This window comes from Colius striatus, chromosome 1 (genome assembly GCF_028858725.1).
Source record: "Colius striatus isolate bColStr4 chromosome 1, bColStr4.1.hap1, whole genome shotgun sequence".
NCBI lineage: Eukaryota > Metazoa > Chordata > Aves > Coliiformes > Coliidae > Colius > Colius striatus.
In genome coordinates, this window is record NC_084759.1 from 132,032,284 (window position 1) to 132,055,150 (window position 22,867).

At 38.3% G+C, this 22,867-nt stretch overlaps 2 protein-coding genes across 4 annotated transcripts in view; one reads left to right on the forward strand and one right to left on the reverse strand.

Moving 5' to 3' along the window:
• Window positions 1–7,829, reverse strand: part of FERRY3 (FERRY endosomal RAB5 effector complex subunit 3) — a 23,293-nt gene extending 15,464 nt beyond the window's left edge. For 2 of the 3 annotated variants that reach the window (XM_062007498.1, XM_062007491.1), the window contains exons 1-6: window positions 7,396–7,829; window positions 5,966–6,158; window positions 5,547–5,692; window positions 4,044–4,225; window positions 1,967–2,066; window positions 1,750–1,871 (exon numbers count right to left, since the gene is read on the reverse strand). In XM_062007498.1, coding sequence (XP_061863482.1) covers window positions 1,750–1,871; window positions 1,967–2,066; window positions 4,044–4,225; window positions 5,547–5,692; window positions 5,966–6,158; window positions 7,396–7,428 — 776 coding nt within the window. In that variant the 5' untranslated portion in view covers window positions 7,429–7,829. The remainder of the gene's footprint in view (window positions 1–1,749; window positions 1,872–1,966; window positions 2,067–4,043; window positions 4,226–5,546; window positions 5,693–5,965; window positions 6,159–7,395) is intronic. The other variant, XM_062007505.1, reaches the window with a different exon arrangement.
• Window positions 7,770–16,276, forward strand: RAD51AP1 (RAD51 associated protein 1). The gene is made up of 8 exons (XM_062007526.1): window positions 7,770–7,869; window positions 8,941–8,990; window positions 10,792–10,933; window positions 11,760–11,869; window positions 12,360–12,509; window positions 13,587–13,739; window positions 14,612–14,758; window positions 15,620–16,276. The coding sequence occupies exons 1-8, from the start codon at window positions 7,850–7,852 to the stop codon at window positions 15,745–15,747; spliced, it is 900 nt and encodes a 299-aa protein (XP_061863510.1). The 5' UTR covers window positions 7,770–7,849; the 3' UTR covers window positions 15,748–16,276.
• Window positions 16,277–22,867: the final 6,591 nt, after the last annotated feature.

A 22,867-nucleotide genomic window follows, 5' to 3' on the forward strand; every position in this document is an offset into this window, starting at 1 on the left:
AGCTGAGACAGACCATTAATAAATATATAAGCAATTAGATGCATAAAAGGGTGTGTGTAAGGCTGTCCTCCTATAGCCCACGGAAGTTAATGGGGCTGATTATCTGCCTGCAGCCTGTGAAGGAATCCACGCAGGAGCAGGTGGCTGTGCCCGAAGAAGGCTGTGACTCTGTGAGTAGCCCACACTGGAGCAGTCTGTCCCTGAAGGACTGCAGCCCATGAGAGGGACCCATGCTGGAGCAGCTCATGGGAAGGACTCATGTCAGAGAAGTTTGTGGACGACTGCCTCCTATGGGAGGGAACCCACACTGGGGCAGGGGAAAGGTGTGACGAACCCTTCTCTGAGGAGGAAGGAGCAGCGAGATAATGTGTGACAATCTGAGCCCAACCTCCATTCCCTGAACCACTGTGTTGCTGTAAGAGAGGAGGTAGAGGAATCAGGAGCAAAGCTGAGCCTGGGCAGAAGGGAGGGGTAGGGAGAAGGTGTTTTTAAGATTTGGTTGTATTTATCATTATCTTACTCCGATTTCAATGGTAACAGATTAACTTGATTTTGTTTTTCCTCAAGTTAAGTCTACTTTGCCCATGGCCATAGTTGGAATGATCCCTCCCTGCCCTTGTCTCAACTCACAAGACTTTTGTTACCCTCCCCATTCTATAGTAGGGGTGGAATGAGAGAACAGCTGTTTGGTGCTTTGTTGCCAGCTGGGCTTAAACCACAATATATGTCTATATATGTGTATAACAGAGACACAACTCTAGGCTTCTAGTTGCTCTACTATACACTTACTGTACAATATTTTCCAGTGCAAGAGGGACCAAGAGTTTTCAGGATGCAACATAAGTGTAACATACTCAGGATGCAACATATTTTGTACTTAGGAAAATGGTCTAGTGGTTGATAGGGCTAGGACAAAGGCTCGACTTGATGACCTTGAAGGTCTCTTCCAGCCAAAACGATTCTATGATCCTAAGATAAGCAGAAAGACTCCGCTTTCTGCTATTGCATATGAGTGCAAAGGTTAAAATACTATCACTTCACACCTGTTACAAGCATCCAAGACAACAAAGCCAAAACTTCTTCCCTCACTCTCAGGAGTCCCGGCCTCTAGGTCTCTTATCAATCCAAAGTTTAAAGCTTTCAGCTCTAAGCAACTTTATTGTGGTCATATTTTACATATTTACATATTTAAAACTTCTTCTTCCAGTTTTACTCCTATTTTCCTATTAGTAGCAAAGGTGGTGCTTACCAATGATAAAGAATAAGGATCTCCCAAGTTATACATTCTGTTTTCCCTACTATTTCCTCAATCACAAGTCTTTACATTTAACTCCCAAGTGTTGACACTAAAAAAAGTTCAATTTGTGTAGCTATTTAATAAATCAAAGTGTATGATAGTGTTACTATTTATTAAAGTACAATTATTCTGCAGAACATCCTCAAGTGGTAACAGAAAGACCTGTGAAATTGTGTTTAAGATGGATGATGTAAATAAAGGCAAAATAGGAGGAAACTCCATTCAGCACAAGTTGCATTGTACTATACTACAGCACTTTCTGGTACAGAGAAGTTGTAACATTACACAATGAAGAAACTACTAAAAATATAAATATCTGATTATGATGGTTTACTTGCCTTCTATGTGCTTTGACTATCCTATTTAAATGGCTAATCTGAAATAAAGATTATATAAAGCAAGTCCTTCGAACCATTGCAGATGGAAGTATCCATCACACAGGAATTAAATACCTCATTGAGCTGTTGTTCGGATTCTTTAGGTCCTGATGAAGCTTTATTACCCATCCCTGATATTCCTGCTTCTGGATAGCAGTAGACTGTTTTAGTTCATTGGTCCATTTGTTCTCCAAATCCTAAAACAATGATAGTGATAATTTCAGTGCTTTGTAGTTTCTTTTTAAGATAAATTATTTGCATGACATGTTCTAGTTCATTGAACGTCATTTACCTGCTGAGACTCAAAATGCTGAGCTGCTAATGAATTTACATCTTGGTCTGTTAGTGATTTCCCTAGCTCCTGCATCACCTTATCCATTTCAGCTCCTTGTCTGAAAAGGAAGAAAATGCAGATTTACAATAAGCAACATTTCCAAAAAACTGGCAGAACACCCCTTGCTGTCAATAGTTACTGATACAATGATCAGTTGTTATCAGTCAGATGGTCAAAGCTCATCACAAGTGCAGACACAACTGAATCCATAGCTGAAAGATAGATCATGCAGTACTTTGTCCATCTTCTTATTCCAGAATTAGAATTCATATATTTAAGATCTACCCTCACAGATATTCAAAAGAAGGTACAAAAGAAGGTATAACACTATCTCCAGATACTCTTAACGTAGTACTTCACTATCCTTATAGAATCACAGAATCATTATGGTTGGAAAAGAACCTTTAAGACCAAGTCCAACCACTAACCTCACACTGCCAGACCCATCACTAAACTAAACCATATCCCTCAGTAACTCATCTATACATCTTTTGAATATCTCCAGGGACGGTGACTCCATCACCTCCCTGGGTAGCCTGTGCCAATACTTTATAACCTTCTCAGCAAAAATGTTCTTCCTAATGTCCAACCTAAACCTCTTCTGGCACAACTTGAGCCCATTTGTTGATGTCCTGTCACTCATTACTAGAGAGAAGAGATTGACCTCTACCTCACTACAATTCCCCTTCAGGTATTATCAAAGATTTTTTGAAATGGACCTACCCAGTCTCTTGCTTTCCTCCCACCCCAATCACAGTTAATGCGGGCACATAAACACCAGGACTTGTGCTAAAGACACTTATTTTCAATAGCCACATGGGCTTCCAGCCCAGGCTACATTCAAGGCAACCTGAGTTTAAAGGGCTTCTCTGCTACCATCAGTTCATCCAATACCTTGTCCCTTAGTCTTCTTACTCCCTGGCTTCATTTAGTCTTTCACATTCAGCCCTTTCTTCAGCAAGGAATCGCTTTACCCTAGTAGAGATTTAGCAATGAATATCTACAAAACAAGACTGAGTTAACGGTCAGGGATTCTAAGCCAGTTCTTGCAACACCTACACTCATCTAGGATAGTCTCAGCTGGCACTGACATACGGAGTTCCTTGATTATGACAGATGTGGTAAATTCCACAGCTAGATGATGCTACAGCTCTACAGCATTACTGCTCTTAGGATTAAGTGCCCTTTCCTCTAGATGTATACTTGAGGAGAGTTAGTAAACACCTAAAAGTTTTGCTAACACGTTATTTGCAATGTTTATCCCCACATTAGAGATACAAAAGATTCAGCTCAAAAGAATCTATAAAAACATTGTGTAATGTGAGCTTCAGAAAACACATCACAAGAGGAACACAGTCACTTAGATTACTAAAAGATAACTACTTAGAATATTTTGGCACCTCACAAGATTCCCCTGTATTTAGTATCTATGTTGTATGTATATTTGTGTGCATTCATTTTCTTTAACCTATTTAATACTAAAACCACATTGTATGTGCTCCCTCTTGTGGGCAAAGTAGCAATCTGCAGCTATTCAAGCTTATTTTGGAAACTCGGGATCCCACATAGAATTTCCTAAACTTACATCAGAAACTTTTGAATTTGAAAGTCAGTTCAAGTCTTCTGCTCATCTTTTCACCTCACATTTAAATTAAATTTAATATAATGTCATTAAATTTAAATCACAATTCATTTAAATTACACCATAACAAACACAAAACATGGTATTAATGTACGTTTTATTTTCTGGATATCTTGAGCCCTTTACACTGCTTATACCACTTACAACATGGACAGAACAACAGAAATCAAACGTTATATTACTCTGATGGCCTTAGCTTTTATTATTTTCAGTGATTGAGGAGAATATAGACAGCTGACTACCAATATAATCTGTTACATGACTTTAAAGAAGGAAACATAAAGCTAAAATAAGGCTTACAAAGACAAACACACGTTGACACACATTGTCCTACAAGCTCTATGCACCCAGCGGCATGCATCCCTATTACAGGGAAAAAAAGAGAAGGAATACCTTTCCCGTAGCTTCTTCAGTTCCACATCTCTTTCACTTATTAATTCTGAGATACTAACAAAATAATTGTGTTCCAGGTTTAACAGCATTTCAGAAGCTGGAGAATGTATCAGGTCATGATAAACATCTGCAAAATCTTCATCCCAGCTGGTTTCTTCAGGTTTTGCATGCTCTAATGTTGTCTAAAAATTGTAAAAGATTTTAAAGCATACAGTAACTTTTAGGATACAAGGATTCCTCATAATAATAGGGCAAAACCACCTGGGCATGCACATTGTTCAACATGCATGAATTATCTTTCCATATTTGAGTTTTATGTATTCTCCCTTAGCTTTAAAATTTTCTCCCTTCTCATATTCTTTCTCTTTTGAAGCAACTAACAGCAGAAAGATTCAGGTTTTGACTACAGTGAGGAATTCCCAATTCTCAGCCATCACCGGCTTGGAAAGAACAGCATTTGCAACTGATGAATTTTAGACAGGGCCCAAAACACCAGCTGTGCAAACAAAAATGTTTTGCTAGAAAGGATGACTAACTTCTGATGTCATTAGAATTTGATCAACAACTCTGATTTAAGAAAAATATTTACATTGAAGAAAAAATGGCCCAAAGATACTAGTTTTGCAAACTCCTTTACCCCAAAACACTTCTTATATTTGCAATCATTCCCACCAGGTTCAGTTAATGAATTGAGATGGTATCATTGAAATGTAGTCAAGACACTATCTAATCCTAATGCCTGCACTCAGGCTAACTAACACAGACATCATTAGTACAGAAAACTGTAAACTCTTTCAGTGTTCCATGTTCATCCAATACAAACTTTTCCTTCTTAAAGATTTGCTAAATTGATTTTGTTGACATTTGTTACTATAGATGATTTGCTTCCAATTCTCTTTGTAATATTTTTCACACTATTTTTCTATATTTCAAGATCAGCAAATAAAATTCCTACAAGTCTTTCCTCAAATGCTGTAGTTTCTGTCACTCTGGTTTTTTTTCCCCTTCTTCACTAGGACTCCTCCAGTTCTTTTCCACTCCTCTGTTTTGAAGATCATGTACAAAACTTGATGCATTACTGCAGCTAAAGCTTCTTCATTCCTAAATGAAAAGACCTGAAAAGTCTCTCCCAAGGATACACTTTCTCCTTGGAGTCTTCATTGTTATTACAGATGCTTAGGATATGAGTACCACTTTACTATCTCTTACTTTGATTCTAATGCATTAAATCCGTTACATCTAATTTTGTTTGAATACCACTAGCTACTTACCTCTCAATTTTTTATCTTTTGACTCTACCAAGCTTGGGAAAAATCTGACTAAGAACACAGAGGATGAAGATTTAATGATGACTTTCAGATAAAAAGAAAGCAATGTATAAATTCATCAGTAAAAGTGAATTTCAGTGTAATTTTCATCTTCACAGATGTGACTGTGCCTATCCATGTGCAAACACTCTCAAAAAGCAAGTCCTAGATATTAACCTTTCAGTCTTAATCTTACCTCTTTATAAGCTTTCGCCCAAGTATCTGCCAGCTGGTTTATGTCTACTTTTCCCGACTTCACTGCTTCCAGAGCTGTTTCAGCTTCTCTATCATAATCTTTTATAGTTTCCTCTTCTATGAACTTACTAAGAGATTGTTTCAGGTCTATTATAACAAGAAGAGAATTGTCCATCAACCAAATATGTCAGTGGAAATATCAGTTATCATCCATGAAACAGATTAAGTTTTTCTGAAAACCTTTTACTTGGGCACCTTACTTCCCAGTACTGACAGTAATTTTCTTTAATATTTTGCTCTTTAAAAAACAACTTTTGTAAGAATGCTTTAGCAGATACCCTTCTTTCGGTTTCTTAAAGTAGGATGTAAGATACTTGTGGACATGGATACGTGACACTCATTTAAGAAATCAATTCTTACCATTTTCTATAAAGCATGGCAGATTGTGCAGAAGCATTAGCCGTCCATGCAAATGACTAATATTCTCTTGCATGGGAAACTTGAGAGGCACAGTAAGCACCAAGTGTTGATTTCCAGCACTGAATTTGTACACATAGTCTTTCTCCCTAGCGCAGGTCTTTCCTTTATTAGGCTTCATCTTCTTGAGCTTGTCCTGCATTAGAAATTAAAATAACATGAGTTCTACTCTTGTAAATCTTAAGTAAAGTCCACTAACTAAAAACATGGCTTTGTTAATAACTGCTTCTGACAAGAAAACTGAAACTCCCAAATTTTTTACTTCCGTGTACATTGGCTGCAACTGAAGCATAAACACATTTCTATGGCACTGAACGCTTATATACTGTAATTAAGTATATCAACATAAGAATTTGGGTAATTACTCTTACAAATTACAATATAAGCCTTCTGACTTGAAGGCAGAACCAGGCCAAATGAATCCTCATAAATAGCAAACTTTAACTGAGATACAGTTACTGCTTCACAGGGAGTTGTATTTTATTTCTTCCTTTCTGTGGGTAGTAGGCTTGGAATGGGAGGGGGGAAGCAGATGTTTGCAAGCACAATTTTGCAACTTTGTAGCCTGCTTTAGGATAGATTGTCATTCTGTTTACATAACATGATTAAAATAAACCAAAATAAAAGCAAGAGAACTGTCTACAAGATGAAAATACAGGATGAATGATACATATATATACCCGTGTCAGTAATTTTTCCCTCCACTAAGCTCCTCTACTCATTTACACTCCTTGTTTTTTGAGCATTACCTACAAAGCTGGACACATTACTCCAGTGAAAGTGAGTCTTCCCAGTGAAACCTTTCTACTGCTAAAAATCACAGTCCAAGAAGCAGAAAATGAAAGGAAAACAAACAAACAAAGAAGTATTTTCCTCAGCAAACTTAATGGGACCTGCTTATAGGTGTTTATATTTGGCTTTCTTTAGTTTGTGTTTTGTCTCCTGTGAATAAATCTGCATACTGGAACTGGATAAAACAACCAGTTACAAATCGCCACACAATAACAACAGCAACCTCAGAGCAACCGAAGCTAAACCAAGGTGGCCACCTGGCCCGTCACGGAAAGGGATTCCAACAGCAATACAAAACTAACGCCTTCCTGCTACTCCCCCAAAACACATGGTTTAGCGGAGAGGAAAAAGGCGGGGCGAAGTGACGGTCGCTCCCTTTGCCTACTGTGCAATCGGTCTGCTCCAGCAGGAGAGGGTCAAACCCCCTTTGCATAACCGGCGCTTGTGTCCTCACCACCATGTCAGGCTCTAGGATGCCAGACCGGTAGCTCACGCCACGAGAGGCAACATTAGCTCCCGCTAGAGAAAAAGCAGGAGCAAAGATGGCGGCGGGAGGGAAAAGGGCTGCAGGATCCATCTACCTTTACTCCCCTAGGAAGACTCCAAAACCCCATGGTAAACACAGCCCTTCAGCTTAGATGGGGTAGCGCCCACAGGGAACGGAGCCGTTTCCCCCGCCGCGACGGGCAGGAGCGATGTCCTCCTCCTTCTTCTTCTCCCTCCTCACTCACCTGGGGCCCAGGCGGGCAGGTGAGGGGGCACACGGAAGTGTTCAGCCGCTAAGGAAAGCGGCGGCGCTGAGCGGTTCCCGCCTCCCCGTTAGAAGCTCTGAGCCTGGCAGCGCTGAGCAGTTTCCGCCTCCCCGTTAGAAGCTCCGGGCTCGGCGATGCAGATTCGGCACTAATCCGCTCTGTGGCGAATGTACCGGGTCGGCGCGCGCACCGCTATGGGAAGGGGCAGAGCAGCACTGCCGTCAGCCGGGGCCTGTGCCCCGCCCCCGCGGCCGCCAGCCGCCGCGAGCCTCCAAGAGCTGGGATGGCGCGGCCGGTGAGGAGGTGGGTCTCGTCCGTGCGGCGCCGTGAGGGGACGCGGAGCGGCCGTGCGGCCGTGCGCAAGCCGCCGCCGCCGCTGCCGGCCGCCTGGCCCCAAGGGCGCGCGGGAGCCGGGAGCTCGCGCTGGCGGCACTGAGTGACGCTTCTTCGAAAGCCTGAGCGCGCGCAGGCGGCGGCGGCCGTTGCCCACTGAGGGAGCAGAGGAGAAAGACGGGCTCTCTCAGTGCCGCGGCTGCCGCTCTGTCTGAGCCCTGCGTCGCCGAGCCTCTCTCTCCACGTCTTGGCGTAACATGGGGCTGGAGGACAGGCTTGCGCCGTTTCCCATTCAGCTGTTAGGAAACACGGGGCTTCTCCTTTAGGCGGGGCAGCGGTATCCTACGAAGAGTAGCCCTGGCCGCGGAGGCCGTCGGGTGGATCACTGACTGAGGGGTGATCTTGGAACTACAGCCCATACTGCCCTCTGGGTAGGGTAACATCTGCACCAACGGCAGCAACACAGAGAAGGCAGCCTAGGAGGTGTACCTTTAAAAGGAAAACACCTTTTGGGGGCCTAAAAGCGACCCAGGAGATAAGTAATTTCCGTTGCACAGCAGCAGCTCTCAGGTGGAGTGTACATAACGAGAATACAGTGCTCCCAACGAGAACAACAAAAAACAGTTTCTTGAAGATTTTAAAAATTATAGAACCCGCTGCTAATAACGATATTGTATACAGTAGTGCTGGTTATACATACAGTTGAACATCTGTGGCTTTTCTTCCTCTAAAAAATATTTAACCAGAATTCAAGTGTTAGCAAATCAAAATAATAGAATCATAGAATGGTAGGGTTGGAAGGGACTTTCAGAGATCATCTAGTCCAACCCCCCTGCAGAAGCAGGCTCACCTAGATCAGGTCGCATAGGAACATGTCCAGGCGGATCTTGAAGACCTCCAAGGAAGGAGACTCCACAACCCTTCTGAGCAGCCTTTTCCATTGCTGCATCACCCTCACAGTAAAAGAAATGCTCAATCTGGAAGGACTAGAGTGTATGTATTTTGTTGGGTTTTTTCTTTGTGTTTTTTTTTTTACTACAGGAACAAGAAAGTCATTGATTATTCTCAATTTGGGGATTTGGAAGATGATGGTAAGTTGCATGTTCCTGTACATTACAAAAATGCCAAACATTAATGTACTTGCTAAAAAATGTCATCAGAGTGTTTTAGATTAATTAGTTCATTGAGAAGGCTGTTAACTCTTGTCACTGGAAATAGTTGGGACACACTTAGTATCCTAATTCAGCGAGAGTATGATGGCCGTAAGTCAGACCATAATAGCAGTTTGACAGAAAACTGGTGAATACACTGTGTCTTGCTTTGGGAAAATCATTTTCTCTCCCTCAGTTTTCAGTGGTAATTGATTGCCACATATCCTCCTGATTTTCAATTCACAGGGTTGTAAATCAGAATATAAAGGAGGCATGAGTAACCTACCTGTAAATTGAGCATTTCTCCTAAAGATCTATATCTTGATGGGTTTTGGTTAAGGTACTCCTTTCAGTCCTGAGGCCTGCAACATCAGGACATGGAGCTGTTGGAGCAAGTCCAGACGAGGACTGCAAAGATGATCAAGGAGCTAGAGAACCTGTCCTGTGAAGACAGGCTGAGAGAGTTGTTCAGCATGGAGATGAGAAGGCTCTGGTGACACATTAGAGCAGCCTTCCATTACCTGAAGGGTCTACAAGAAAACTGGAGAAGGACAAGGCTATGTAGTAACAGGACAAGGAGTAATGAAAGGAGGTAAATTTGGATTAGATATTAGGAAGTTCTTCACTGTGAGGGAAGTGAGGCACTGCAACAGGTTGTGTTCGAGGCCAGGTTGGATGGGGCTTTGAGTGACCTGGTCTAGTAGAAAGTGTCTGTGCTCATAGCAGAGGGGCTGGAACTAAGATTGTCTTTAAGGTCCCTTCCAACTCAAAACACTCTGATTCTATGACATAGCAGTCAGATTTTTAGTTCCATTCTTAAGAAAAATAGATTGATGGCTATTTGTTTTCATGATAGTTGTCCTTTGCTTCTAAGCCCTAATGGGTGATATTTTTCTTATTGGCTGCTTTCATGGTTTTGCCTTTTTTTGGTCTTTCCGTGCTGTTTGCAGAATCCAGGGAACAGTTTGAATTGGTGGAAAGGGGAGTGCGAAAGTAAATAGTGTTGATGATTTCTTGTGAATCGAGTGGATTAATGGAGATGCTTAATTTCAGTTTAAATGTGGTGCATGACCTTTCTTAGTTTGTAAGTGATCTCTTGTAATATTAAAAAATAGTGTAAATTCCCAGAAACATTAATAATCTTATCTAAGGTTCTCCATTACTTAGAGAATAGTGAAGATATTTTTTTTTCCTTTATTTTGCGCTGTGATCTGCAGTGTCTACAGCTAGAGGAAAGACAGTTTTCATGCTTTCTAGTTTTCTTTGAAAACTGAAGAAATGTACTGTATTTGGGAAGAGACAATATGGAAATCACAGAAGAAGGGGAGCAGCTGTTATTTTTCAAGAAGGGGGACAATCCCCAAAACACTGAGGACTCTAAAACTATTCAATGACTGTGATTGCTATTACAATTGATTGCTGTTTGGTGTATCAAAATGTGAACTTGTAGTTGCAGAAAATCTGTTAACACATTGGACATTGAAGCTTTATTGCTGTATTGATAATAAAAATTGAGATCACTACCTCTGGAATAAAAGTGCACACAAAAGAAGTCTCATTAAATTTTCATTTAAAATGCATTTAAGAATTGTATATTTACAGTTGTGTTGTTTAAAAACAGAATTCATTTCAAAAAGGTTATCTTTGGTATGTTTTCAGTGAGTGATGAAATTAAGTTGAATTTGGTCATATGGAAGAATACAGTAAAACTTATTGAAACTTGTTGCTGTTTACCAAACAGATGAAGACTTTGCTTGTATAGCTGCACCTTCAAGCAAAAAATCCAGAACACAGCTCAGGGACACAAAGAAAGAGAAAAAAGAGAAGCAAAAAAAGCCTCAGAAAGAATTGACTCCATCACAAAAGCAGACACCTAGCAAAAGGTAAGAAATGTTGAAATGTGATTAACTCTGTGTAAAAATGGATTTCAACAGTAGCATTTGATTTTTCTCATTTTTTAATTTGTTTGGTTTTGGTTTGGTTTTAGAGCTGAGAATAAGCAACTAACATATTAATGTGGTAAAGATTTTTGACATTGTTGGTATTGTTGCATATTAGAGATAATGCGATTATGTGTAGAGTCAGGAAAACTTGCCTGAGTTGAGAAGTGAGCTACATCTGTTTTGTTACAGCTCTAAAAAGTTTCAGCAAGTGGCTTGCATAGGTGCAGAAACAGATTTGCACATCTTGATATCTCTACAGTCAAAATATCTGTAACAATTCTAATTTACTTAAGGACCACTGAAACTGTGAGACATAAAGACAAGTTTAACTCCTTAAAAATGAACATACTGAACACTTGATAGAAAAGACTTGTCAATGAAAGTCAGTGTCAATGGAAAGAAAAAAATCTGATTATTTTGGTGGTAAAGTTGTGTATACAAACTACATTTCAGTTTGGTATTTCAAACAAACAGAATCACCTTTGTCTGTGATAATGCCAATTATTACTGCATATATATATATGCACACAGACAGTGTTCTGAAATTATAATCCTTTTAAGTATAGGGTACTTTAAATGTTAACATATACATTGTCTAAGTCTTTAGGGGAAGTAATATTTGTAACATGCTATGCTTTAAAGTATGGATTGAAATATTAATATCTTTACAAGTATTTGAATTCAAGAAGTTCAGTGAATCAGAAGTAGATCTATAATGCTCATGTCATTGTTTTATTATTTGGCATGTTTGTGGGTTTTTTCCCAGGATATCCTTGGATGACAAACTTTATCAAAGAGATTTGGAAGTTGCCTTAGCCTTATCCATCAAAGAAAAACCTGCAGATATCCTCAAGCTGCAAAACTCAGAAGAAAAAGGTTATTTTACAGTTCAATGCAACACTGTATTTATATTTCATGAATTCAAACGTGACTGAATTTAGTTTACATTGAAATAGATTGAAAGTCATGTTTTATTTCAAGATGTCATGATAAGGAAATGAGAATTGCTAGATAGTGCCTGTCTTCTTAAGTTCATGTTTTTTTCTGTGATAAAAATAATTCTTCTATAAGATATTCCAAACATACAGTGTGATTAAGGACAGAAAAAGCAATAGCTATTTTGATTTCTTAATATCTTGGCTTATTGTAATATAGTTTTCTAGTTCTTTGACAACCAGAAACTGCGGTTTAGTCAGTTAAATGTGTAAAATGAAAATCACATGGAAACAAGTGCTGATGTTATGCTTCTGTATAGTATACCTCAAAATCACAAGAAGGAGTTCTGGGGACTCAAATACCTGCTTCTTTTTGAGAAGGACAGGTTTACTGTGAATTCAAATTAATTAGACCACCCTCTGTTTCCTAGATCTCAATCGGATTATTAATGATGATGCACCTAGGGGTGAGAGAAGGGAAAGGACAGCAGCATCTAAAGTTCCAGCAGATCAGAAGGTACTAACTGTTGACAGTGATGATGGAGAGTGTGCAACTGACTCTGAGCCCGAGTCTGTACCCAGTAAGTTGTTCTCTGTAAAAACTCTCCTTATCTGTGCTTTAAATATGATGTCTTGCATTTAGGTTAGATTTTCAGTTAAATGCATATACTGCTTTTATGGAATCTTCCTTCTCCCTCTTTTAATACTAATGACATCTCAATTGCACTTTGACTCTAGATCTAAACATTGGAGCTTATTCATACACATTCCCCAAACTGGAAAAAATGATACTGCCTCTCTGCATTTGGTGCAGTATGTCAGAACAAAATTTTTCTACCCTCTTTGTCCAGGAAGGTTTTGTCTCTTTAAACACCTTCTGTTCATTTTTCCACTCGTTGTCTGGGATTTGCAACAGAGCAGTGACTCTGGAGTAGTGTCAGTGCTTTCAATATGGGCTTTTTTTAAGCTTCTTTTAAAAAGTAAGTAGCCTCCCTTCTTTCCTTCCTCCAGTTTTCAGCTCTTAGAAAGATATGCTGCATCTGACTGATGGTCATTCTGGCCTCATATCTTGCTTCTAGAAGCAGCTTAGTGTTGGAAGTCTGCAGAGTATGATAGACATCTGTTTCATTCCCCAGTGGCTAACTTGTCTTCCTTACTGCAAGTTTTATTGGAAATGTTTCTAGATTTGTCAATGAAATAAGATATCAGGGGAATAATACAGATATTCCTGATGATAGAGAAGTATATTTGCTAATGCCTGGGTGGTTTTCAATAAATATATAAAATCTTTTTTACAAGTGAAAATAGACATGGTGTTTTGCCATTTTAAATAGTTGTGACTAAGAATATGTATAAATTTGAAGATCGGCTGAATTAACTTTTTCATCTCAGTCACTTGGAATATGGAATAGTTCTGCTGTTAAAATCATTATTGAATGCAGTTTATACCAGGGTGTTCCATTATTAAAGTACAGAGCAAGAATATGTTTTATGGTGGCTCTTCCTTTCTCAGTTCAGCATATAAATATGTACAAATTTGTTCTATGTCCTTAAGAAATCCTGGGGTTTTTTACTTCCAGAATGTGATTAGAAGGCCTTGGAGGTAATAGCAAAGTGTATTTCCTGTAAAGAAATTGCATCCTTTTTCCTTGCTGTAGGTGAGGAGTCAGAAGAAGATTCAGATTATAGTGAAAGTGATGATGAAGACTTTGCTATGGACAAGAAGAAAGGCAAAGGAAGTAAAAATACCAGACAAAAGATGCCAGCTGAAAGAGAGAAGAAAACTTTGAACTCCAAGATTAGTATTACGGGTAAGTTTGTCTATGAATTTGAAATAGACTTCTTTATAGTGGAAGTCCCTTTTATTTTTACTGGAGGAATAGATAAATTTGGCTGACAGACTGACCATGCAAGATAATGGTGAAAATGACTATATGCAGAGGAAAGGGAGGACAGTAGAAAAAAATCCTGAAACAATAAACACTTTATAGTAAACAAACATTCCTTGAAATAGAATCAGACAAAAGTGAGTAGACAGAGATAATTTCTTCTTCTATAACTATGTCTAGCTTTTAAGAAAAGGTTAGAGAACAATGAGTGATCTGAGGATTCTTCTTTTAAACATGATCTCAGAGCTTCCTCTTGCAGTTGCATTTATGAATTTTTAATTCAAGAATAGCTAGTACTACTAACCACTTGGTGAAAAACATTAAGTACTCACGTCGTTCAGAGTTAATTGTTCACTGTGTTGCTAACAGAATTTACTTTATATAGTTTAACAAAATTCATATCAGTGTGTTAATCTTGTGTCTGATTTGGTAATGTGTTTTAATTACAGTCCTGAGTCTACAACATTCATATCAGTTTAAAATCAGTTTTACTTATGACAAGGAATTGTTTGCTTTGTCTAGCTGACAGAATAATCTTCCCTCTTAGAAATTTGATATCTTGCAAGTCTTCAATAATTGTTACACTGCTTATTTTCAAACCAAGACTGAAATTCCAGAGCATAACAGGAGTGACAGTATAAATATGTACTGCTATAGTTGTGACAGTTTAGTAGCATGCTTGTTATTCAATGCAGAGAGCTTGTGCTGTACAGTGATCTGTCATGTTACACACAGTGTGATGGTTTTTATGCTAAAGAGTATCTTGCTAAGGTCGCTTTTATTTTCCAACTAAGTTTCACCTGTAGTTTCTCCTTCTCCGATAACGGAACAAAAATTTGAGCCAGCACAAAAGGTGACATCAAGTTGTTCAGAAGCAATTGGGAGGCCTCTACATACATCGAGTCCTGTAACAGAAAAGAAGCCTAAATGGATACCACCAGGTAGCTGTTAGATTGTAATTATTAAAAAAAATTATTAAAAAGAGATATATTAGTTAACTTTTTAGCAATCTCTCCTAAAAGCAAAGACACAAATAAAGAGTCTTTCAGAAAAATGATTGCCCTTTTATAATGAAAGATAGTATTTACACCTTTCTTTTTGTTTTTTAATCTATCTCCATGCTCCTTTTCCTCTTGCCACATTATTCTTCACACCTTTATGTGAGGAGATTAATAAATTATTTTCTAGAGTGTGGGTAAATGTTAAAAGACATTGTTTTGTGGTTATTTATTTCTTATGAAGAGCTTCTTTATCTCTGATACATGCTGCATTATTATCTATCGTAAACAAATAATGGAAAAATGTTTGACTGTTTTAACTGCTCTAGTAAAGCAAATTCCTAGAAGCTTTGTTTTCTTAAGGTATTTGAGCATGCTGCTAGTGACTCCTGTCTCTTCGATTTTCCTTCATATTTACTCTTCTTTTCTGTACACATTTCTTCCTTTTTGGTCCTTTCTTTCAAGCCCTCTTTTCCCACTTGGAATGTGTTCAGTTGTGTGATTCTCTGTGGAGAACCTGAAAATGCACAGTACGCTGGGAACAGTATGCTTGTCCAGGGTTGCTCCAGTGTGTTAATTAAAACTGTGCACCCTACTTGCTGCATTGGCTCACAGATAGATGGACTCCTAGTGAGTATACTGATTTTCATGTGCTTCTGTGCTATGCTGTTCAGACCTTTTTGCAATATCTTTAGAATACTTCTTTTATTCTGCTATGAAAAGTGTAAAAAGGGAACAGTCATGTAATTTTTTTTTTTCTTCTAAACCTCTTACACTTTCTTTTTCTTTTAAAATTATTTTCAGCTGCATCAGGAAGCAGTAATAACTCTATGAAATATGTTTCAGTTAAGGCACCTACTCAGTGTCTTAGACTCGGCCTCTCCAGACTAGCAAGAGTCAAACCGCTGCATCCCAGTGCTGCCAGCAGTTAAGTGGTTGGTAACAAGATGCCATGTAAAGGAAAAGACTTTGGAAAGTGTTTTGTTTATAAATAGAGGGTGGGCAGCAAAATGACATAATCTGTTTTGGTGGACTTGTTTATGTACATGTCTAATACTATAATGAGTTTTTATTTTGCTAAATGCTGGGCATCCTTAAGTCTACTCAATAATAATATTATTTAATCAAGTTGACATCTGACATCAGCAGTTCTTTGCTGGTTTATACTGAGAGATGTGGTTATGTGATAATTTTAACTCTCTAACATCTAAACTCTTGGCATTAAAATAGCCTAGACAGCACTATTACAGTTACAGAATTTGATATCTTAAATGGGTTCTTAACACAAGTGAAAGTCACAGCTTAAAAAATATTTCCACCCCCTTCTTGGAAAGTTTGTCACCCCACCTCAAAATCTGTCAATATTTGCATGTCTTATTTGTGGATTTTAATGATTTTTTTTCTTTACTGTATTGTAGATATAAATATTTTTTAGAATGTTGTATTTTTAAAAAACCCTCAAAAATAAAAGACTTTATATAATCTAGTTATTGTATTAATTGATTAATTGTATTAATTGACTTTATTAGTTTTGAAAATAACTTCTAAATTTTGGCTACAGTCTGGCAAATATTTTTCTATATGCATACTCATACTGGAAGTCAGCAGTGTGAGTCAGGCACAGATGGCGAGTATTCTGCTTTGAGCTCCTTGGTCTTCACTGCAGCTGCCGGTACCATGCGTAGTTAGTGGATTTTGTAAAGCATTGAAGTGATAGTTACTGAGGAGTGAGGCTGAGCTTTCAAACCTACTAGCCTACCACATAAATACTTTCCTGTCTAAGCATATTGACTGTGTCAGATGACACAGCAGATAGATTTCTCCCTGTATTACTTCAGGAATCTGCTCATGACCGAGGGGATTGCATTAATGAAAGAATATTTAAAGTACGGTTCAGAGTAGTTACATAGGTAAAGGTATGGTGCTGCTGAAAGTATGACATGGCAAATGACTTTTTAACTGTATAGTATTTACATTATTAAAACAAGATACTAATAAATGCATTTACTAAAAATAGTACGCTTATTGCCTTGTAGAAGGAACAAGAAGAAATCCACAGATGGAAATCTGTTTCTCAGAAACAAGGAATGGTGTACAGTGTGACACAGAATACATCATCTGAAGGTTGTATTCCCGGTATGGAATCGAATAAGCCCTGAGCAAAGCGTGTTCCACTGAGCTGGGCAAAGTGAGTATAGGAGGGGATGCGCATGCCTACTGGCTCTAGCGCTTACCTGACTCACTTGTGAGCTAAGTTGCTAAAACAGGGCATCAGGAGACCAGATGTTTGCAGCAGGTTGCCATCAGATGGGCTTGAAACTGCTCCCAAACAAGGGTAAAGCAGGAGTACCTGCAGGAAGAAAGGTAGATATCCAAGAATAATGCTTTTGACATATAGTGTGTAACATGCATGTTACATTGTGTTATTCCTCCTCTCACTTCCCTTTCTTTGTGCTTGCTTACATAGCCCCTTTTTGAGGTGTGGAGTGAATAAGCAGCTGTGGCAAAAAGGGAAGCACCAAGAGCCTTGGGTAATTTTCAGTCATCACCTGTTCTTAAGCCCCTCTTTAAGTTGGTGTGGGTTTCCAGTCCACGAAGATTTTCTACTATGTTTTTCCTTTTTTCTTTTTCTGAGTGAAAATTTCACATCAGCAATTAGGAAAAAAATGTCTTGGAAAGGGAAGTAGTACATGTTCTGGATTGTACGATTCAAAACTGCTCTGTAGCTGATCTGCAGAAAACAGGTCTTGCTTGTAGGTGGAGATTGTTTTTATAAACGATGACTTCTTTTGTGTTCTAGGTTATTGAAGGGCATGGCCAAAACCAGCTAAATTTATTTAGAGGCTGTAATTGTTACAGTATTCTGATAGTAATGGAGCGATTGTCTGTGATAATCCCATCTGCTTTCGACCTTGGAAAATTATTTTTTCCCGAAAATAACATTTATAGTTCCCTCTGTGCTCTCAGTTTTAAACAGCACTGCATAGAATTGTCCGTGCATTGTTCGTCTCCTGGTTGTGCAGTGGTATGACATGAAACGTGCTTTGATTTCAGTTTGTCAAGCAATCGGAGGGTGTTGATTTGAAGTTCATACTTCTCATGTCCTTGCTGTTTTAGTCCCCTTTGATGGGAAATCTGTCAAACCTGCACTACAGCAGTGTCTGCCCCAGGCAACGTGAAAAGATCACAGCCCAAAAGCAATGTTAGCATATCAGTTATATAGCCGTCATGCATCACTGTATCACAGTGCTTCAAGATTTAAACCAGTACCTTTGCTTCACATAGCCTCCAGGATGTGTTTGTACACACACCAGAGGAGCTGGGAGCTTTAAGCTGCCTCTGGTGCATATAATGCAGGTTTTACTTGATGCACAGCTTCACCTGAGGCTCAGACCTGTGACTATCTCTGACTCAAAACTGGATTAGGATTTCTTGGCAATTTCATTGGCCTTTGCGGGAAAGAGCAAACCAGCAAGAATGGGTATCAGGAGGTTGGGGCATCCCTATTTTTCTATAGTAGCTAGCAATAGGACAAAGGGTAATGGGATGAAGCTGGAACACAAACAGTTCCACTTAAATATAAGAAAAAACTATTTCACTGTGAGGATGATGGAGCAGTGGAACAGGCTGCCCAGAGGGATTGTGGAGTCTTCTTCCTTGGAGGTCTTCAAGACTTGCCTGGACATGTTCCTTGTGACCTGATCTAGATGAACCTACTTCTGCAGGGGGGTTGGACTATATGATCTCTAAAGGTCCCTTCCAAACCCTACTATTCTATGATTCTATGATCTGTTCAGACTTGGTAGAGCTGGAGTCAAAGTCAAAGTCTTAACACTGATACGTAGTCATGTTTAAATCTCTGTACAGTGTAATTCTTCAAAATGTTAACCAGCTCATAGATATTGTCTTAATATAGTTTTATCAGTCCGAGTTTTTCCTTTGTTTTTCTCTCTTGCGTTCTTGTTTCTTGTAACTGTATGAGAAGGAACATGTGAGAATATAAAAATTATACATCTGAGAAATTTATCCAACTAGCAGTTCTTACTGAGCAATCGTTTCCATTCATTAGCATTAGAGAATATGGTATGTGCAGCAAAAAATATGTATCAAATCTCTACGAAAAATCACTAGCCATCACTAAATACTTAGTCAAATACATGTGCTGCTGCCATTATCCCTAATACATGCCTTTGCAAATCATTCCATTAATGGCTTCGCTGTTTGGGGGTTTTTTTGCTTGCAGATCCATTGTTTATTTGCTCTTGATGTATTATCAATCATATTATCATCATAAACAAAATAATCAGTATTTCAACTTTTACCATTTTAGAGAAAAAAAAACAACAACATAAAACCAACATTGTTGATTCAGAAGCTCTCATCTTGTGAGTATTTCATTGTATGATTCAAAAAGTCTGAAACCCAGTCCTCATTTTCCTGGTCTGTATTGGTTATTCTCAGATGTTCTGTTTATGTGAAATTCTTTGTCTTTTAAGTAGCTAAATAATATATGTGTAACTTAATGCTCACTCAGAGCTGTGGGATTTAATAAGGGAAACAAACCTTTTCCTATTATTTTTGTGAGAAAAAATAAGAATGCACAAATGCTATTTCCTGATATCAACTGCATCAGGAATTCCAGTCAACTCTGTGGGCTGCTCTTCCCTAAACCACTCTTTAATTTTTGATGACAGGGTTATGTTGTAGCAGTGCAAGCTATATTCATTCAAAGACGTAGAGAATCTAGGTAATGCACATGCAGAGACGTACACAGGTAATGTAGTACAACCAACAGAGTTGACTCGAAGCCACCCTTTCTTAGCTAGCTACTTCCTTATATGCTGCTTCTGCCCATGTGTTCACCCAGGGTCCAATTTGTCAAGTCCAAGTCACATTTGTGCCTACAGGGTTAGGTGTCATTTACAAAATGCACTATCTCTAAGCAGATAAATGTCATCTGTTTTTCGTGTTTGATCCTTTTTGTTTACTCAATTTTCTTTTACCCAACAAACCAGCAACGTGTCAGTGCAAACCACAAAGATGAAAAACGGATGTTACCACTTCCTGTGATCCTCTGTGCAGAAACCCGTTCTTTGCATTTTAAAACAGTTTGTCCTGCTACTTCAAAGAACTGTGTGTCTCTACCATGTGTGGTATTGTCCTCTTGAGAGGAAACCAAAAAGCTCTGAAAAAAAATCAAATCTTATTTGAATTAAGGTGGTTTCTCCTGTGCTGAAACTTTCACTCCTCACACCCCCAAGGTTCATGATGCTTGTGTATGTTTTACACAAAGGCTTTAAGCTCCCTCACCTGTTTTCCCTGACCTTAATTGAATAAGACTATGTAAGGACATAAAGCTTGACTAATTGTCACTGTGTGTAAGACAGGATCTACACGTTCCTTAGTGTATTTAAGCTTTTTTCAATCTAATGCTCAGGCATCACAGTTCCTCTCACCAAATTCTTCTTTGTAATTACAGCCCTGTGGCCAAGACAATAATATTTATGTCTTAGACCCTGAGGAACAAAGAAATTGTCTGAAATATGAGAAAATAGAACTGATAAAACATGAAAGACATCTGATATTTACCTGCTTGGAGACAGATTATCTTGGAAAGTAGAACCAAAGATGACATCATTTTCCCATTTCCCTCCTTAAACAGATGACAAATATTACTTCAGTGTCTTTTTTTTTTTTTTTTTTACTTCCACTAAATCTGTAAATATTCCTTTAATTCTGTTAGTTTTGCAGGAGTCAATAAACTGAAAGTCCCTGAAGAGTTTTCATCAGGTAGTTCTTTTAGAAATACCATCTCAGCAGAAACATTAGAAGAGAGATGATTGTCCAAAGACCAAAAATTTCAAAGATGTGTCATCTCTCTCCTTGATGACTGAAGGAGACTGAGGGGTCCGTTGACTACTGACTCTGGATTCTCATGTGAAAACAAAACCTGATAGTAGCAGTGCAAGGTTCTCAATCCTTTCTTCTCAAATTGATGTTTTTTTTCTAACTCAGAGTTGCACAATTGATAGGAAAAAAAAAAAGCAGATTTGTTTTTATAAGCCATGTTGTGCTCTTTGTGTTTCATGTCTTGGATTATTATAAAGAGGATTGGAAGGTTTGTGTTTTGCTGGAGGGCCGTAAGCAGAGAGATGGTACCTATGCAGCATGGGTAGTAGTCTTTTATTTTTGCTAAGTGTCAATGAAATTGAGGGAACCAGTCATTGAGATACTCGTGGAAGTGGCAACAGAATAAAAATGAGAGGAAAATTCTAAAGTGTATATTTTTTGAATTATGAATTAAAAAATCTGGATAAAAAGTATATGGTTGTTCCAATAAAATTTGGTATTAGGTACAACTTCCATACATCAGTAATTTCACAGGTGTCTGAAACTCTCAGGCTGCAAAGTAGCTGTCTTGCTCTTAGTCGAACTCAAATAATCACAATATTCCTTATGTTGTCAATTTAGTCTCAATAGTAAGTCATTAAATGTGGAATTCGTAGCTGATTTCATGATATTGTGATTTCTTTTGGATGCTGCTTGTGATTTTCACTTAAACTGGATTAGTCAAGTCTTTAATTATTCAAATTCTGATGACATTGGTTCTCAACAGTAAAATAATCTTTGCTTGATTGTTGAGAATAATTATTTTAATCATCATTAGCATTTTGGCACAAATTTTGATCTGTTATTTTGGTGCTACTAGGGAACATCAGTGATCCAAGGAACTGATCAGTGGAAATATTAATGCTTGTGTGGACCTTCCTATTGAGTAGTGACCCTTTATGGAATGTAAAAAGAAAAAAACAAGATGCTAGAAACTAAACAAGTTCCCACTATATATAATGTGCTATGTGGTTATTTCAAAAGTAAGCATGAATGAAGATTGTTAACGGTGCTTCAGCTATTGTTTATGCTGTGTTTCACAGCTCTACAAAGCAGGGACACAAGCTTCTACTTCCAAATGTAATCTCAAGAAGGATAGCATTTCAATATTGAATACAAGTCCATTTAAAAATAAAATCAACTGCTGAAAGTTTTTGGGTTGATGCAGAATTTGTAACTAAGAATTATTCACTAGATATCAAACAATATCTCTCTTTTTATTTACCTCCTGACTCGATTTTTCTCATCTCTAATGGCTGTGTTTGAGACCATGAGCAATTAGGAACATTAGGAATATTAAATACTCTACTTTTTAAAATTCCAGCAAAAAAGACCACAGCTTGCTGAGACATTTCTATGCTCCCATTTTAAATGTCAGACAGTAATGGCAGTGTCAAAGCACAACAAAGATGCTACCAAGAGGTGGGCTCCATCGGCATGACAGGGCAGGATCAACTGACAACCACTACTGAAAAAGACACTTGGAAGACCTCCCTGACCCCAGTCACTTGTCCTTAACCACAGGGAACATTTCTGCCACTGCATTGTGAATTGGAAGAAGACTGACGCAGCTTAAAACTAAGCTGAGTTTGCTTTACTGGTTAAATTTTGAGTTTTGATCCAGTTTATTGTAGGATTTCATGAACATTTGTGCTGGTGTGAAGGGATTAAGGATTAAGTTGAGGATTAAGAATAAATAACAAAGTGAGAAGCAGGCTTCTTCCCTCCTCCCCAGCCCCCCTTTTTGCAACAGTGCTGGTTTAAAATGCTCATTAAACTATGGTGCTCTTCTCTGTCCTGCTGTAGCCTGTCTCAGTATGCATAACGAGGCATCTTGAATGTGTTCTTGTCCTCAGTTTTAATCAGTTCAGACTGATCCAAACTGCTCTTATTAACTCTAAATATTACTTTGATATATGAAAGAGTAAAATTTTTTGAAAAGTGCATTATTTAAACCCATAGTGGGGGAGAGCAGATGATAGCAAAGTTGGATATCTGCAGTTTCTTTTGTATTCGGCATTTTCTCTGTGATAACGCGTCCCAGTAGGAAAAGATGTGGTATGTAAAGGATATCTGCCAATTACGTCCATTTTATCCTCTCAGAATATGAAACAGAATTTCAACCAACTCAATTCAGGGAATTCACTTTTAATGATAACAACA

Bases quoted from the DNA above. Each gene is read 5' to 3' on its own strand.
- RAD51AP1 (XM_062007526.1), top strand. From the start codon at position 7,850: ATGGCGCGGCCGGTGAGGAG. The intron at 11,870-12,359 runs GTTATTTTACAG...TCTGTTTCCTAG, and splicing joins GCAAAACTCAGAAGAAAAAG to ATCTCAATCGGATTATTAAT. The intron at 13,740-14,611 runs GTAAGTTTGTCT...TTTCCAACTAAG, and splicing joins CTCCAAGATTAGTATTACGG to TTTCACCTGTAGTTTCTCCT.